Source organism: Triticum aestivum, chromosome 5D (assembly GCF_018294505.1).
Source record: "Triticum aestivum cultivar Chinese Spring chromosome 5D, IWGSC CS RefSeq v2.1, whole genome shotgun sequence".
Classification (NCBI taxonomy): Eukaryota; Viridiplantae; Streptophyta; class Magnoliopsida; order Poales; family Poaceae; genus Triticum; species Triticum aestivum.
The window spans coordinates 464,979,990-464,996,107 of record NC_057808.1 but is presented as its reverse complement, the minus strand read 5'-3'; the positions used below and the strand labels follow the sequence as shown (position 1 = coordinate 464,996,107).

At 44.0% G+C, this 16,118-nt stretch overlaps 2 protein-coding genes and 1 pseudogene across 3 annotated transcripts; 2 read left to right on the top strand and 1 right to left on the bottom strand.

The window, feature by feature from the left end:
* Positions 1–214: 214 nt before the first annotated feature.
* LOC123122804 (FCS-Like Zinc finger 8) lies at positions 215–1,458 on the top strand. Its single transcript, XM_044543147.1, has one exon. The coding sequence runs from the start codon at positions 422–424 to the stop codon at positions 1,145–1,147; it is 726 nt and encodes a 241-aa protein (XP_044399082.1). The 5' UTR covers positions 215–421; the 3' UTR covers positions 1,148–1,458.
* A 1,393-nt stretch (positions 1,459–2,851) lies between these two features.
* LOC123122801 (autophagy-related protein 16-like) lies at positions 2,852–6,187 on the bottom strand (annotated as a pseudogene). Its single transcript, XR_006460369.1, has 5 exons — positions 5,694–6,187; positions 5,490–5,622; positions 4,994–5,175; positions 4,715–4,910; positions 2,852–4,166 (listed from the first exon to the last, which is right to left on the bottom strand). The product of XR_006460369.1 is annotated as an autophagy-related protein 16-like (transcript).
* LOC123122802 (ATP-dependent RNA helicase SUV3, mitochondrial) lies at positions 5,993–16,044 on the top strand. Its single transcript, XM_044543144.1, has 17 exons — positions 5,993–6,276; positions 8,170–8,287; positions 8,699–8,820; positions 8,901–9,091; positions 9,316–9,456; positions 10,270–10,392; positions 11,401–11,478; positions 12,059–12,227; positions 12,341–12,453; positions 12,578–12,658; positions 13,283–13,348; positions 13,615–13,679; positions 13,791–13,836; positions 13,918–14,034; positions 14,716–14,807; positions 14,914–15,018; positions 15,658–16,044. The coding sequence occupies exons 1-17, from the start codon at positions 6,222–6,224 to the stop codon at positions 15,695–15,697; spliced, it is 1,722 nt and encodes a 573-aa protein (XP_044399079.1). The 5' UTR covers positions 5,993–6,221; the 3' UTR covers positions 15,698–16,044.
* Positions 16,045–16,118: the final 74 nt, after the last annotated feature.

The following is a 16,118-nucleotide window of genomic DNA, read 5'->3' as shown; positions in this document are numbered from 1 at the left end:
CACAAACATGCCAGTGAAAACTGAAAACGATCGCAAGCTCTCTTCAATCAGGAAAATAAAAGAAAATAAAATATTATTGGCAGTAGTAAAACTGAAGATAAGGACCTGCAGTTTTGGAAGCAAGCAGAGCACACACAAACCAAACCAAACCAACGATGACATCAGTGGAGTGCGAGAGGGGGAGCCCAGCCCTGCCCGGCCCTTCTTTAAGATCACCACCCGCCCCCATTGCCCTCTCCCACACCCCCCTCTCTCTCACTCCTCTCGTCATCCTCGTCTTCTTCTCGCCCGGTGACACCCGCTCCCTCTCATTCACCAGCTAGCTTGAGCTTGCTTGCTCTTCTCTGCTGCAAGCCGCTGATCGGTTCTCTCCGGGAGGGAAGCGTCGGGATTTGGCTGTTCTGTCAGGCTGGCTCTTGAAATGTTCAGATCGAAGGTCCAGGAGATGATCCTTAGGAGGAGGTCCAGGTCCATGAACGGCGCCGGCTGCGGGCAGCACGCCGGAGGCAACCTGTCCACGGCCCCCTGCGACGGTGGAGGCGGCAAGGGTGCTGCTGTTCGTGCGCCGTCGTTCGCGGCGCCGAGGCTGCTGCACTCGTCGTCGCTCCCGGCCGGCGGCCGCGCCGCGGTCGTCATCGGGAGCCCCGCGCGGGATCCGGAGACGATGTCCGCCTACGCCATGAGCCCGACCTCCGTGCTTGACGCGTCGGTGACCTTCGGTTCGCCCGGCCCGGCGGTGGACGCCGGGGGGAGCAAGCGCCGGCCGTGGTGCGACGGGTGCGCGGGGCCGCACGGGCTCGCCGACGTGCTGGACTGCGCCCACGAGGCGCAGCGGAGGAAGAACGTTCTCCGGGGCGCCGTGAGGGCGCAGGCGCCGGCCCTGGTGCGGTCGTCCTCCCTGGACCGGCGCGTGGAGTTCGGCGTCAAGAACAAGAGCTCGTGGCTGCCGCTGCGCTCCGCCCGCGCGGGGGCGGCTGAGGCCGAGGAGGACGGGCCGTCGTCCGAGGACTACACCTGCGTCATCTCCCGCGGGCCCAACCCGAGGACCGTGCACATCTTCGGCGACCGCGTCGTGGAGGGCGCCCGCGTGGCAGAGAGCCCGCCGCCGGCGCCGGCGCGCCAGGGCAGAGGCTTCCTCAGCCTGTGACGCCATGACATGCCATGCCCGCCACCGATAGTAGTACTACCTCCGTCCATGATGCGTGCGTGCGTGCTCCGGTAAAGTAGCAAGTCTTGTTGATGCTGTCAGTATTTTGTTCTTGGATCGATCGATCTCGATGAGATGATCAGGCAGATGCCTCCTCGATCAGATGATCAAACGGATTGGGTTTTGTCTGTACTGTAATATAGGAATTCTATCTCTTTGCTGCTGCAACATGTTTGTACCAGAGCAAGATCACATCCGAACATGTAAAATCAGTAGCTTATGAATGAATTGATCGTTGAAAACGCACTGAATTTCTTGGTTGCCACTTGCCAGCGCTTGTGATCAGGAGGATAGTATAGTAGCTTCTGAATGACATGAACGTTAAAAATGCACTGAATTTCTCGAGCCCTGGCCAGAGTCTGCGATGAGAATCTTGGAACCATTTCCCATGAAGCTACTCCTACTAGTTGCGATCAATCAAGCCAGAGCCAGGCCACTCCTCTACTCTACTCTACCTCACCTAGCCTTGCTGCATCTCCAATAATTGGTGGTTTCTTGAGCAGCAGTAGCAGAAAATAAGTAGGGCCAGGGCCATGGGCCATGGCAATGATTGATGTCCCCTGCGCCGGGCCCTGGCATGGCCACTCGAGAGGCTTGAGAGCACGGTGGTGCCTTGTCCTAGTCAGGGGCCCGGATTTGGCATACGGTTGCAGCGAACCACTGCGGCGGTGGGCCCCGCCTCCTCTCGTCTCATCTGATCCGATCCGATCGCCTCCCCCTCTCCTCTGGACTTGTGTTTCAGTTTCTTTTTCGTGACGCCGATGGAATTGATGCCCACTCCGCCTCCCCATCACATCTTTTTTCTTTCTTGGTTTCTTTCTGCTGATGAATGCACTCTTGCTATGAATCGGCTGATGGGGACCGTGGTGGGCATCTAATGAGTTCTTCTTAGCCCACTTTCTCGCAGGGTAGATAGATAGATCAAGTGGGTTGTGAAGAACAAATTTATACAGTATGTGATGATCGATGACAGCGAGAGTTAGGGCAAGTGGACAGGGAGTTTAGAGGATTTTAGCTTCGGTTTGTGCTGTAAAATTATTCTAGGATGGTTAAGTAGTAGTACTTCCTCACTTATTTTGGGACGGAGCGGCGTATTTGCTGATTGGATGGTGATTTGTTCATGGGAAATATTTTTTACTTGCTGTGAAATTTGGAAGTCATATGTAGCAGAACTCAAGTTGCAGTTGTTTGACAGACATACGGCCTCCTGCACCATCCACAACGCAACCCTCTGATAGATATTATACTCTGATTTTAGAGGAATGAACAGAACCAGATCTTGAGCCCAACCGACGCCTGACCTAGCACTGCTCACAAAAACAAAAACAGAACTGTTCAGTATTCAAAGCTTGCTCTGGTTCATCATCATGCATCTGACAAAATGAAACATTGTACCTAAGACCATCCCATCTTAGTCTGCCAAATCTCAATCAAGCTCAACCTGGCAAGACTGAATGAAGCCCCCATACAAAGACAACAACTGAGTTAAAAATAGTGTATTCATATGCAATCTACTCACTCGGTTTGGAGGGAGCATGTAACCAGAAAAAAAGCCAATGCCATCTTCCTCGATGTGGCCAAGCTTTGCTGCCCCGAAAGGGTTACACCCACTAATTTGCCATAAGAGATAAGAACCCACAGGTGTCAGCAAATGCACATGTTAAACCCTACAGAAACTTGAATTGTGTCGAAGAACTCGCAAACCCATCATTTTACCAGCAACAGATGACAGAAATCCCCTAAAAACATACAGAGAGGAAAGCAGATGACCGTACCGTGCTGTCAGTTTTCATAATTACAATTGAATTAGACACTAACTAAGTCATTTACATGCAAACGAGTGTCCTCAAGAATGGAACAATACCATATTGAAGCGAAACCCTCCACATCCTGGTTTGAATGACCGAAGGAAACACGGGTCTCAAGCCCATATATGAATATGATTCTTGTCGGCGGTGGCAAGAGGTCCAAACTCAGACCATGCACTTGTAACAACCGGCAATGAGTGGCCCTCTAGGATGGTCGGCCCCTCGTTCTTCGATCTCGACCATATGCAAACAGACCCATCAGAGGAGCCAGACGCTATGCAGTTCTCATCCGGGCTTATACAAGCTCTGCCCCAGCTGCCAACCAATCTGTTACTCGGGGCCCTGAATGTTCCACAAATCTCCACTACCTCCGTCGGCATTCTAACATCAAAAAGCTTGTGCACGCCCTCTCTCCCACTTGAAAGAACATGGTTTTTGCTCCGGGTTACACAGATCGAGCTGACATCAATATGAGCTGCTACCGTGGCAAAACATTTTCCACTGCGGATATCATGGAACTTTAGGCTTCCATCCCTATGACCTGAGCAAATGGCATCGCCATGGATGAAAGCTAGTGTATTGGGATTGCTTGCTGACATTATGGTGCTTTTACAGAAGCCAGTCTGGAGATCCCAGATCTTGATAGTGCGGTCATTGGATGAACTAGCAATGACCAAACTTTTCACCCAGCTTGCGTCTACAGAACAGACATTTTTTGTGTGGCCAGTCAGAGTGTGACGAGGACGCCCCCCATTAACTTCCCATACAAACAACTTGTTAGAGCTACAGGCGGCAATTACAAACTTGTTATCGTTGGTCACAGCAAGATCGTTGACAGTCCCCAAGCAACCCTGCAGAGTGGAGGTTAAAGCACCAGTATGCGCAGACCATATCTTGACAGTTTGATCCTGGCCACCACTGATTAGCTTATCTGTGTTATTCTGGAATATTATAGATCCACACCCACCATCATGAGCACGGATGGTGATCCTGCATGTAGATGGGATTGGTGTTTCCATGATGTCAACATACCCAGCTTCGGATCGCCGAATGACGCCATCAGCTTCTTGTTGTGCATGGTGTTGTATTCCGCCAGCGCCAAGCCCAGCTGCCTTTAGCTTTAGGACCATCTCCTCATACATCGCATTGGCCTGAACAATTTTTTCCACACCAGTTAAAGCAGCACTTTTTTAGTACATACAAATATTATGGGCACAGTTATCTATGTAAAACATACTGATAAATAAAGCATCCCTGACAGCTAACACAACCATAAATCAGTAAGCATTTAGCTCTTCTATTCCCACTCTTGTCAAGAAGCGAAAAGTGTTTCAACATTACATACAATTCCAAAAAGAGTCAAAGTTTTACGGATGAAAGGATCACTACTGTTATCTTGTAAACTTAAAGAGCTGAAGTATTTTAACAATAAAAACTGAGACTGAAGCAAACGATCACCAAATATAGTACAGCAAGTCCCTTGTGTTATGTCATGATACGCAATTAAGCATGCTGGCACTTAAGGTATCTCATCGTAGATCCACTGGTCGGGCGATTGATGCATTGCTAACAGGTGAGAAGATTATTATTTTTCTGTATCATATTAGTGGGCCTAACAGTTTCTTACAATCTTCAATTTGCGATAGTTTGTACAGGAATGGTGAAGTCTTAGCAATAGTAAAAGGAGACAACAGGGTACCTCATTAAGCTTCTCTGCCTCCACCATCTTCGCTTGCATCAATCGCTCAACCAGCTGTGTGTTCTCATGCTCCACAGCTTTAAGTTTTGTTAGCACCCGTTCAAGTTCGGCTTTAGCCGCCTGGTGCTCCTGAACGAGAAGATCTAAAGCGTTTGTCTTCTCTTCAAGTGACTGTTTTAGCTGTACGTTCTCTTCGCTGCAAAAGTTTCATCCGGACATCAACGGCAATGTTCATACTCAATTAAACACAGCAGCAAAACTATCCATCACATTCAATACCTAGTCTGCTGAAGTTCACTCTGCAAAGCCGTAATCAGTGCCTCCTTCTCTTTGAGCAGCGCTTTGGACGTTTTCGCCTCGTTTATCTCGGAAACGAGCTGCTCAGACAACCGGGATTGAGCCTTGTAGCACTGCTGCAGCTCCAACTCGTTCTTCTCGGCCTTCTCTTTCCACTCCAAAGCCTACAAAGAGGGTCAGCAAACCAGTCACTACACGCAGAAGGCACCAAAGAAGCTCCAAACGCAAGGATTAATACTTATTTTCGTGGATTACTCAGTGAAACTATTCGACATTGTGATTGTGCCACTCCTACTTGAGCAGCAGTCACTGTTTCACCGCGAGAGAGGAACAATCAACTTCACACAGCCGATCCCATCAGCACATTCTTTTTGAGACTTTATGTGGCTCGAATGCGTGTTCACTGGTGAAGTCAAATTGGCCCGATTCGATCCAAGCTCGCAAGATCAGTAAGAAGGGGATAGAGATTGGTACTTACGTGGGCGGCGAAGGGCCGGTTGAGCGCCTCGATGGCGGGGCGGTGGGCCCCCTCCTCGACGAGATGCCGCTGCCGCAGCGCCCGCAGCGCGCGCTGGATGGCCGCCTTGCCGGCATCTGCCTCCGCCTGCGTCCTGCACCGCCAACCCTTAAGCAAACGACGGAGGAATCACGAGATTTGCTGCTTAGTTCGAGGAAAGCTCACATGCTCGCGTCGATCCCGTCGGCGGCGTCGGCGGCGGAGGTGGCGTGCCCGGCGGTGCGGGGCGCCGCGGCGAGGGCGACTGACTTGGGTGGAGAGGAAGACGAAAGCGAAAGAGGAACGAAGCCGATGGGGTTGCGTGTCCGGGCCGCGAAGGGAGCCCGCCCGGTTCGATATGGACTGGGACGCTCGTAAGGTGGGCTCGACTCGGATACGGGCTGGAGGAGGAGTTGGGCCTGAAACCCACCTCGGAAGCAAAATGGGCCGAGCGAGATGCGGATGGGGCGGAATATTCCGGCCTTGGCGACCACGCGACGAACCGTCTTGACCAGCGACCGCGAGCGGCATCTCCGCCTCCCACGCCGCCTCGCTTCCCGGCGAAAGCCACGGCCGCCTCCGTCTTCCACCCCACCCAACCCCACGTGCCGTGCTCCGCACGTAAGTGCGCATTCCCCTCACCCCCCCTCGTCGCGGAGCTGGTTCTGGTGCCCCGCCATCTGAATTGTGCCATCGAGGGGAGCGTACGGCGAAATGGCGGTTGCCGCGCTCCTGCGCCGGGGGGCGCTCTCGTCGTCGTGCCGCCATGGTCAGTGCCCGCTTTCTTGAACGGCTTGTTGGGTTCCTGGGCGTCCTGTCTGTACTCCTGCGCGTGGTCCGTCCATGATGTTTCGTGAGCTGCTGTCAATGTCCGCCGGCGCACGTGCACGGTGTGTGTTCGGCGGAATGCCAGAGGCTGGGCGGGCGATATGCGGCGTTATAGTGTCGCCGATCGGGTCAGCCAATGTGTCAATTGTCTGGGGAAATGGAAGAAAAGGCACTAAATCATAGAATAGAATGGGATAATTAGACATGACCAATTGACCATGTCATACACACAATATAAGGGATATATATCATTGTTCACACGATGGCACGAATAAATCAGATATGACAAGTTCACACAAACCTGGGCAACTGTGGTAAGTTAATTTTGGTGCTCCAACAGAAAAGACCACCCCCAATGACAAGCAATGCTAGAACATCTGGAGCTGATGGAGATTCAACAATTTCCTCATCCCCTTTTCTTTTAAAAAATGACTGCATCCTCTGCTGTTTCAAGCACACACCACAGCCGTAATAGATGGGGTGAACACTACTGGGAGTGGACATCAAAATTTCAGTCAATCAACTTGGGTGTACTGAACATGCTTAACCAACACCAGGGTCCAGGGCGAGTGGGCTATGACCTCGGATTCGGCGTGCACTGCCGGCATGGGCGTGCCTTGTGCTGGCGGTGTGGCTTCAAACGCGGAGAAGCCGCGGACGCCGGCGCGTGGCTTGCCGGTGTGGGCAGATTTGGTCGGTGAGCCATGGGCATGCCGCATGCATCCACTCCAACCACCAGCCGAGAGCGGAGATGGAGGTCAGAAGGGGATCGAGGTCTCGGGGGAGAAGGTCTGTAGTTCAGAACTTAGGATAAGCTATCAGGCCACCGACGGCCGACGCCCAGCACTGGCGGTGGAGGCGGACGAACTCCATGGACGAGCCGACGTTTCTTTCTGAATCGCTCTATCTGATGATGGACTGAACCTACGCGAGGGGAATATACCTAGTAAAAATTTGTTTTCACTTTTGGAAGGGGGATTGTGGCTGGGTATTGTTCTGATGGATAGAGTATAGCTACAGATTTATCTTTATGTAGAGTACTTCTCGGTTGCAAAATAGACGTCCGAGAAAGCGTTGCATTGAACTTCTTTTAATTTTACCATTAGTTTGAACTCGTTTTTTTCCCTCAGATTTTTCTGTTTGTTACATTGGGGAAAATTGTTTTCTTGTACTTCATGTTTACAGTGGCATACATAAGCATCCATGCATGTTGTGTATAGATATGTGCTTTTTGTACTGAGATGGTCAGATTTAATGTATGCATATTCTGCTGTTAACCTGTGTAATGAGCTTAACAAGTACAGAGTTAGCTCGTGAGTTAAGCGAGCAGACCTGAGTTCATGTCTCAACTCGTTATGTTAAAGAGCCGGGCCAAGCTAACTCGATACTTTACACTTTGGTTATCTTAATTTATCTTGCCAACATATTCATATTGAAAATAATGGACAGAGTTCATCTTGGAAACTTTCGTCTTGAATGTAGGGGCTATAACCTTTATGGGGTTATGATATTATTGCTTAACCCAATGGAAGCAGTTCTTTTTGGGGTGAATATGTCATCTATGGAAACCTAGTCTGTTGTGATTTGAACAATATTATTCACTTCTGTAAGCACATTGGACCCCGAGAGCTATCAGTCGCACGTGCAGCTTCTCCTTACCATGCTACGTAGAAAAAGCAGAGTCAGGAGTGGCGCTCGCCACAGTGTGTTAGTCACTTGCATTGTTATTACCAATGTGGACTGTTAGTCTCTGCAATATGCTTTATGGTGCCAAAACTTTGGTAGGTTGGTCCATTGTGCTAAGATTTTTTTTTGTAACACCTTTTGTCTACAGATGTTTATATCCGTTGCCTTCTCTCCGATTCTGATCTACATCCCTTGGTCAATTCTGCCAATTTAAATTTTTGGAGGGGCAACCACAACTCTGGGAAGTTCGATTTCACTGATATGACGTAAGAATACATTTCGTTCCCCTTTCACTACCTAATATCCAAGTTTCCTCTACATATTCTTGCCAGTGTATAATGTGTGCATTATGTACCAATGTACTATATCTTCAAGGGAATCCATTTCTTGTCTGCTTAAAACAATTGTCTAGTGTGGGATGCTGGTATACAGTATGGTTCATCTAATTAAGTGAAAACAAAAGGAGGCAATATTATTCTTGTTTCAAATATGTGACACAACAGTGCTGCACAAGTGCACATGCTATTTTAGTTCGTTTAATTAGCCTAAGCAATCATCACACCAAAGTGCAATTTAACTTTTCGAGATTAATTACATGCCAAGATATGGTGTAAACACTGTTTTCCTCATTGTCCCATAAAGACTTGAATTAAGTTCTGTGCTATCTTGAGTAACAGGCATCCTCATTTATGGTATCCGAATGCCCGAGAAAAGAAGCGCAATGTATTTTTGCATGTTGGTCCTACAAACAGTGGGAAAACACATAATGCCCTCAAACGATTAGAAGCAAGCTCTTCAGGTACTGTTTTGATCTACCCAGTCAAACTGAAAGAGCATACAGTTTAAATGACTGCTCTTATTTCTAACCAAATGATGTAGGTGTGTACTGTGGACCTCTAAGATTGTTAGCACGGGAGGTAGCAGAAAGATTAAACAAAGCTAGTGTCCCGTGTAACTTGATTACTGGACAAGAAAGGGAAGAAATTGAAGGTGCAAAGCATAGCTCAGTGACGGTTGAGATGGCTGATGTGACGACTGAGTATCAGTGCGCTGTTATTGATGAAATTCAGGTATGTAGTGATCCACATTTTGTGCACTCGCTAGGAAAATGTATATTTGTACTGTATTATTATTATTTAAACTAGTGTCTATTGATATTTACAGATGAGAAAGTTGAGACCTATCAAGCTATTTTTTTCAATAAACCATCCAACTAACCGTACCTTCAACTGTCAACGAAATATTGTTTGGAATGTTCCTCATAATTCTTTTTTCATTTGCTTTGACGTAGTAGATGGTTGGCTGTAGAACAAGGGGTTGTTCATTTACACGTGCACTTCTGGGGCTTTGTTCAGATGAGCTTCATGTTTGTGGTGACCCAGCTGTTGTCCCTATTATTCAGCGATTGCTTGAAGCTACTGATGATGTGGTTACGGTAATTTAACCAAAACTCACGTAATTTCTGATGATTGTTAATGTATCCAGCATGTAATGTCTTCAACACATATGATAGTTGTCAAATTGAATTGTATTAAGCTTGCCACTTATGTTCCTCTGCCAGGATAATACACTAGTTATGAAATTGATTTTTTTTCCCACATGGATAGTAAATTTAATCCTTTGTACAGTAAGAGTAAGACGATGTAACTACTCAGTATTGGTAGGATGAAACAGTAGTAAATATCACGTCACATGTTTCCAAATTATCTCCCAGTTCAAGCAGACAGTGATTTTCTGAACTGGTCATATCTTACTTCCACACACAATTTTGTATGATGGAATCATGAAAATCAGGGATAACAAAATCAGTCTATTAGGCTTTCGCCCAAGGTATGCTTTCTAACCTGTTACTCAAGTAATGCTCTGTCATGTACCAGTTTTAAGCCTTCGCTTGAAATTTAGGTTGCAACCCAGTGTAGTAAGTAGCAAGTAATAACATTAATTTTGGACCTCTGCATGAAAACTGTGTGTGGTCATGTGGATCTTCTTTTTGTTAGAGTTGTGGATTGTTCTACAATTGCAGACAGTTTCCAAGTGAATTTTATTTACTTATCCTGCCCATCGTGCTATGTGGTACTCCCTCCGATCCATATTAATTATTATGGATGGGAGGGAGTAGTTATTTTTAGTGCTAATTCTGCTGAGTACTGATGCAAACATCTTGAGAACAATATGTCACATAGCAAATATCCTAACATGCTCATAGTCAAAAAATATGCTAACATGCTGGGTCTATGTTGCTGAACAGATTCAATATTATGAGAGACTATCTCCTTTGGTTCCTTTGAAGTCTACACTTGGGTCTTTTTCAAACATCAAGGCAGGGGATTGCATGGTAACGTTCTCACGGCGTGAGATATATAAGCTTAAGGTTGGTGTTCTTCAAGTGATATTCCATCAATGGTTCATTATTTTGGGAACATGTCATAAAATTAGAGGGTCATACAAAAGAAAACTGAGAAAGTCTCACTAGTTTTGGGGGGGAAAATATCAGAAACCCGAATTTCAACTTTATTTACCCTATCAACCCAATTGGATGTCAACATGTAAATATAAAAATGATCAAAACTCTCCATACCCATGTATGACAAAAACCCTTGAATCAAGAGCTGTTTAGCTCTCTATCCAATTTTAAATTTTGAACACCACACATCTTAATACCCAGAAAGAAAGGGAAGGGACAATTATTTGACCTTGGCAGTCAAACTTTTTTATGCCTGGAAACTGTACATCTGCATACCAGGAGTTAATTACAACTGATCTTGGTTCTTGGTATTGTGCTCAGTGAAGGAAACCAAAGTACATCCGTACCAAAGTAATTTGGGAAGGGGGAGGGGAGGTCACACGATTGGCACTCACTAAATAATATAGTTGATATGTCATGTTGCAGTGGCAATGGTAGTTTTGTGACATGATAGATACTTCATGAAACCTGTTTTCGTAGTTAGCAACCATCCAATCATCTCTGTTTCCTTTCACCTTTTCATGATACATGCTGGTTGAATATTCACAACAAATATAAGCAGTGAAAATTAAAATGCAATCCCATGACTATTTCCAGAAGAAACAGTTAAGCCAGGGCCGCCAGTACTGCAGTGCAAAGATTTGGTCCGGTGATCCTGCGCTTCCTAGCCTAACTAAAGGAGAATTTGGTGCTCATAGTACTTACCATTGTTAGTTTATACCCATAGTATGTGGTCGTGTGCACAAATACATGACAATGTTTTTCCTTTTGAAGAAGAATACATGACATTGATGCATCATTCTGTTATTTTATGGACTAGAGGGCTCTATATTTTTATTAGAAGTACACATCTGCCAGATAAAGTGAAATACAGAGCTTCAGCTACCTTTATATTGCAATTTTTCATTCATGCAGAAAAAAATTGAAATGGCGGGAAATCATCTTTGCTCTGTAGTCTATGGCTCATTACCACCAGAAACTCGAACGAAACAGGTAATTTGTAATACAGTATTTGGGTATGCCCCATCATACTAGTATTAGAACATATACCTCATTGAGTCATTGTCATATATCTGTAGGCCCTAATCTAATTAGAGTAAGGTGAAATATCACACCTTCCATTTGAACATGTTGACATGCATATCAGCACATTTAATTTGTTAAACCTACTCATTGAGTCATTGATATACATTATATAGCGTCATGTAGCTGAATTTTGATTAACAAAGTTAATATGGTATGTGATGGTTGAGTTACAAATTACAACAATCTGAATAATAAAGCATTTTTTACAATTACAGAACCCATTTTATCAATGCTGCTTTAAATGCTTTGTAAGTGAGCATACTGTTCAATGTTTGTACCTGCTATTTGCGAGGATTTTAATGAACACCACTTGTTTCTTTCTATATAATTTATTAATAGAACATGCCCACAACTCTTAGCCAGAATTAAAAGTTTGCGAATAATAGTTGTAGGCAATAAATTCAGTCTGTTGCTTGTCGTAATTTTGTTCTCCATGATGGCATGATTGTTATGGATAAATTTGTTAATCTGTTTCCTAAGCTTCCAGGCGACAATGTTCAATGATGAAGCCAGTGACCTTAATGTGCTAGTGGCTAGCGATGCTATTGGAATGGGTCTTAATCTGAACATTTCTAGAATTATTTTCTCTACACTGAAGAAGTTTGATGGTATCTGCACCAGGGAGCTAACTGTGCCTGAGATCAAACAGATTGCTGGTACTATGTTTGCTTTTCAGTCGTTTTACCCCTGGCAGTTTTCTCTTCCCTTATTACAGAGCCCTCTTGAGCTGTGAATTGAGCTTGTTCTGCATGTCTTATTCTTTTGGTAGGCAGAGCTGGGAGATATGGGTCTAAATTCCCAGTTGGCGAAGTGACCTGTCTAGATGCTGAAGATCTCCCATTACTACACTCATCCCTGAAGTCACCTTCTCCCATTATAGAGGTGCCCACCCATTACTGAGCAACATAATGAATCCAACTGTTATTATATGATGAAACTCCAAGAAGCTCTGTATGACTCGTATTTGTAAAAGCTAACCACAGATGCTGCATTGCTTTATCTGCAGCGTGCTGGACTTTTTCCCACATTTGATTTATTGTCCGTGTATTCACGATTACATGGAACTGACTTTCTTCACCCTATATTGGTAAGCTATAAGTACCATATTTTTCGTATTGAAATGCATTGGTTCAAGCACAGAGCAGCTTCATACTTCTATAACATGTTACTTGTCAATGCCAAAGCTAAATGTTACAGTAAAAAATAGTTAATGATGATAGCAATTTTGTTGTGCCAGTTTGTATGGGGCAGTGAGTTACTCAACAATTATTGTGGTTGGTGCGATCAATTATGCACTACAATAATTTAGCTATATTTTGAGGTATCTTATATTTGCTTGGATTTCAGTTTTTTTTTTCGAGAAAACGCAAAGGACTCTTTGCGTTTCATTTCATTGAAAAGATGAGAAGATACAATCCTCCTAGGAGGTGGTGGTTACATGGATTGGCAACCTATCAGTGGACATCCCAGTTAGTGGGGAGGACTACCCTGAGACCCAAAGCGCCAGCTTGTGCCCAGCATGACATTGCTTGTTCACAAGTCTCAACAATTATAAATTGGAGTTTACTTTTTCTCTATGTACTTCTTTTTCTGTAATGTGTTATCTTCTTCTCTCCCATTGAGTGAATCTCAATGCTTTGTGTGTATTTACAGCTATTTCCTCTGGACAGGACTCAGAAATATGTGTTACCCTTTTTTCATTCTGCTGCAGGAACGTTTCTTGGACAAGGCTAAACTGTCTCCGGACTATTTTATTGCCGATTGCGAAGATATGCTGGTATTTTATTTCATTAAGAAACACATTTTTCTCTGCTTGGTCAACTTCTACAAGCTACATCTAAACAATGTAAATAAGATTGCCTGGGTAGAAAAGCACCAACTGTTTGACTGCCTTCTTTAAAAAGGCAACAACTTTGCATTATATTTAAATTAATATCAATAGACTAATAATGAACTTTGTAACTGTAAGCTAGATTTATTTCTGCTATTGAATTGTGGTTCATTATTTTATCTAGTCACATTTCTTCCTCCCACTGTTAACAGAAAGTTGCTGCTATTGTTGATGAGTTGCCTCTTGCGTTGCACGATAAGTATGTCTTTTGTCAAAGGTGATTTACAATCTATCCCAGTATTAACATATGCCTTTTCTAGATTCTATTGTTCTAATCTATTGTCCCCTATCTGGCATCCTGATCACTTTCTGACACTTCATACTGCAGTCCAGTGGATGTGAGGGATGATATATCTACTCAAGGATTAACACAGGCAAACATTTCTACCTCTATTGTTTATTTGTATGTTTTTGTAGAATTAGGAAACAGTTTCACTAAAATTTTCAAGATGCAGTTTGCAGAAAATTATGCAAAGAAAGGCACAGTTCGGCTTAAAGAAATATTTACACCTGGAACACTGCGGGTGCCTACAACACACAATCAACTCCAGGAGCTTGAATCGGTTCACAAGGTTATTCCCTATTTTATTTCTCTAGCAAATTACTCCCTCTGTAAAGAAATATAAGACCTTTTAGGTCACTAAAGTAGTGACCTAAAAAGTCTTATATTTCTTTACAGAGGTAGTATATCAGAAGATAATACCTGTAATTTGCCAGTCAATATCAGCACTACTATAAATCTTGTCAATGTTCTTCTAATCACAAATTGTTTTGCTCTTAAACATGTGCATTGTCTATTCTGTTGTGAAGGCAGTTTCTTTTCTGCATTATATAAACTTCCAAGTTAAAAATCAAACTTGGGAGTTCCAAGGATGGTACAACATACCATAGCATAGACTACCACCTCAAATACTGAAACGCAAACTAAAGTGGTTTTCTGTGCTAGAAATCCCCCTCCCCACCCCCCAATCACTGGGCTAGCACTCATTTCTCATTGATCCATAATTTTATACTTGTATAGGGCCTAACATGTCATTACATAATTCAGTGGGCTGCATTGGGTCTGTGTGCATGCAAGATGAGCTTTTTTGGAAAAATGTTGGACTAGACACTTGTTGCCATTTCAGGCAACCGTTACTTCCGGAGAGTTCCTAGTTTCTACAGTGATTATTTAGATTTCATTTTGGCAGGCCGCTGTCTCGGAACTGTTTCTAAAGTGAGATTAATCAGCATCGCATTTGTGATCGTTGCAGGTCCTAGAGTTGTATGTGTGGTTAAGCTACAGATTTGATGACTCTTTCCCAGATCGTGAATTGGCGGCTTACCAAAAGTCAATATGCAGCATGTGAGCTCTTTGTTCTTCTTTTTCGAGTTAGAATAAAAAGGAAAAAGAGAGTTTATTTTTTCATCTTTTTTCATAAATAATCTGGAGGTCTGATTGGCAATGTCAGGTTGATTGAAGAATACCTTGAGAGGTCAGGATGGCAGCAACAAGGACAAAGAAGGGTTTTGCGTACTCCACGGAAATTGCGCCGAGAATATGATGCGTTACAATTGTATGATACATCTCTTCAGATGCCATATATTATTTGCATTCTAAAAGATGAATCAATATGCTATAATTTGTTTAGCTAAAAGCCAGATTTCTCAACCTTCTGTAACTTTCATAATTCTGCGCTTCAACTACCCCCCTTTCAAATAAGTAGGAATGGTGACAAATGGAGTAATCTATCATGCATCTACTACAACCACGTGTACTTGGTCGTTGTTGGTATTCAACATTTTTTGCATTTTACCTTTAAATAATTTTTTTCTAGGCCGGCCCAGTTGATTTTCTCAAGTGGTTATGACTTGCGTTGTGTGTGCTTGCTTATGGGCTCATATTCTTCCTAGAGTTTTTTAAAAGTTTATTGGGGGTAGTGATATACTGCATCATGTACATAGAATTGTTGTTCCATCACTATGTGCTGCCATTACAATATATTTTCATGCATTTCTCTTGATGTGTGCCTCTAATGCACTTGACCACATAATATTGTTTGTTAAAACTTAAAAAGGCACTATTGCTAAAAAATCCTTTTACGTCCACAAGAAAGTGCTATTACATAAGATGATTAATTTTAATATCATTGTTTTCCCTTCTTTTTAGAACATCTGTTTCTTGATGTAACCATCTTCTGGTTAACAATGAACAGGCGCGGATATTTTCGAGAAATTGACGCAAGATCAAAATAGAGGCTGATTCAAGAAACAACACCTCGCCATATTTGGTCAATATTTGAGCAAATGTCCAGGGAATGCATCTGACTATTCCTACTGGATATGTGAAATGTGATCACTGGCAAGCAGCGATAAAATGACACCTGTGTGGCAGAAGATCTACTTGGACTCGCCTTTCAACGTCATTGAAGTCAATGTGGCAGCACATAATATTATTCTCCATCCATCAGATTTGTACTAGCTCTTTCAGTAGCACTTTCTGTAACTAGTACAAATGGAATTGTACATTACAAGTAAAACATGAGGTGCAGGCATGAAGAACCATTTGTCATATTGCAGTGCACCATTCCAAATTATTTGAAGTTCTAGCTTTGTCCTAAGTTGAACTTCTTTCTAAGTTTGACCGATTAATTTCAGTAGTTTCCTCATAAAATAC

Excerpts from the sequence above, each read along its gene's own strand:
- LOC123122802 (XM_044543144.1), top strand. The coding sequence starts at position 6,222 with ATGGCGGTTGCCGCGCTCCTGCGCCGGGGGGCGCTCTCGTCGTCGTGC. Across the intron at positions 8,821-8,900 it reads ATTAGAAGCAAGCTCTTCAG|GTGTGTACTGTGGACCTCTA; the intron begins GTACTGTTTTGA and ends CAAATGATGTAG. Across the intron at positions 11,479-12,058 it reads CAGAAACTCGAACGAAACAG|GCGACAATGTTCAATGATGA; the intron begins GTAATTTGTAAT and ends CTAAGCTTCCAG.
- LOC123122804 (XM_044543147.1), top strand. The coding sequence starts at position 422 with ATGTTCAGATCGAAGGTCCAGGAGATGATCCTTAGGAGGAGGTCCAGG.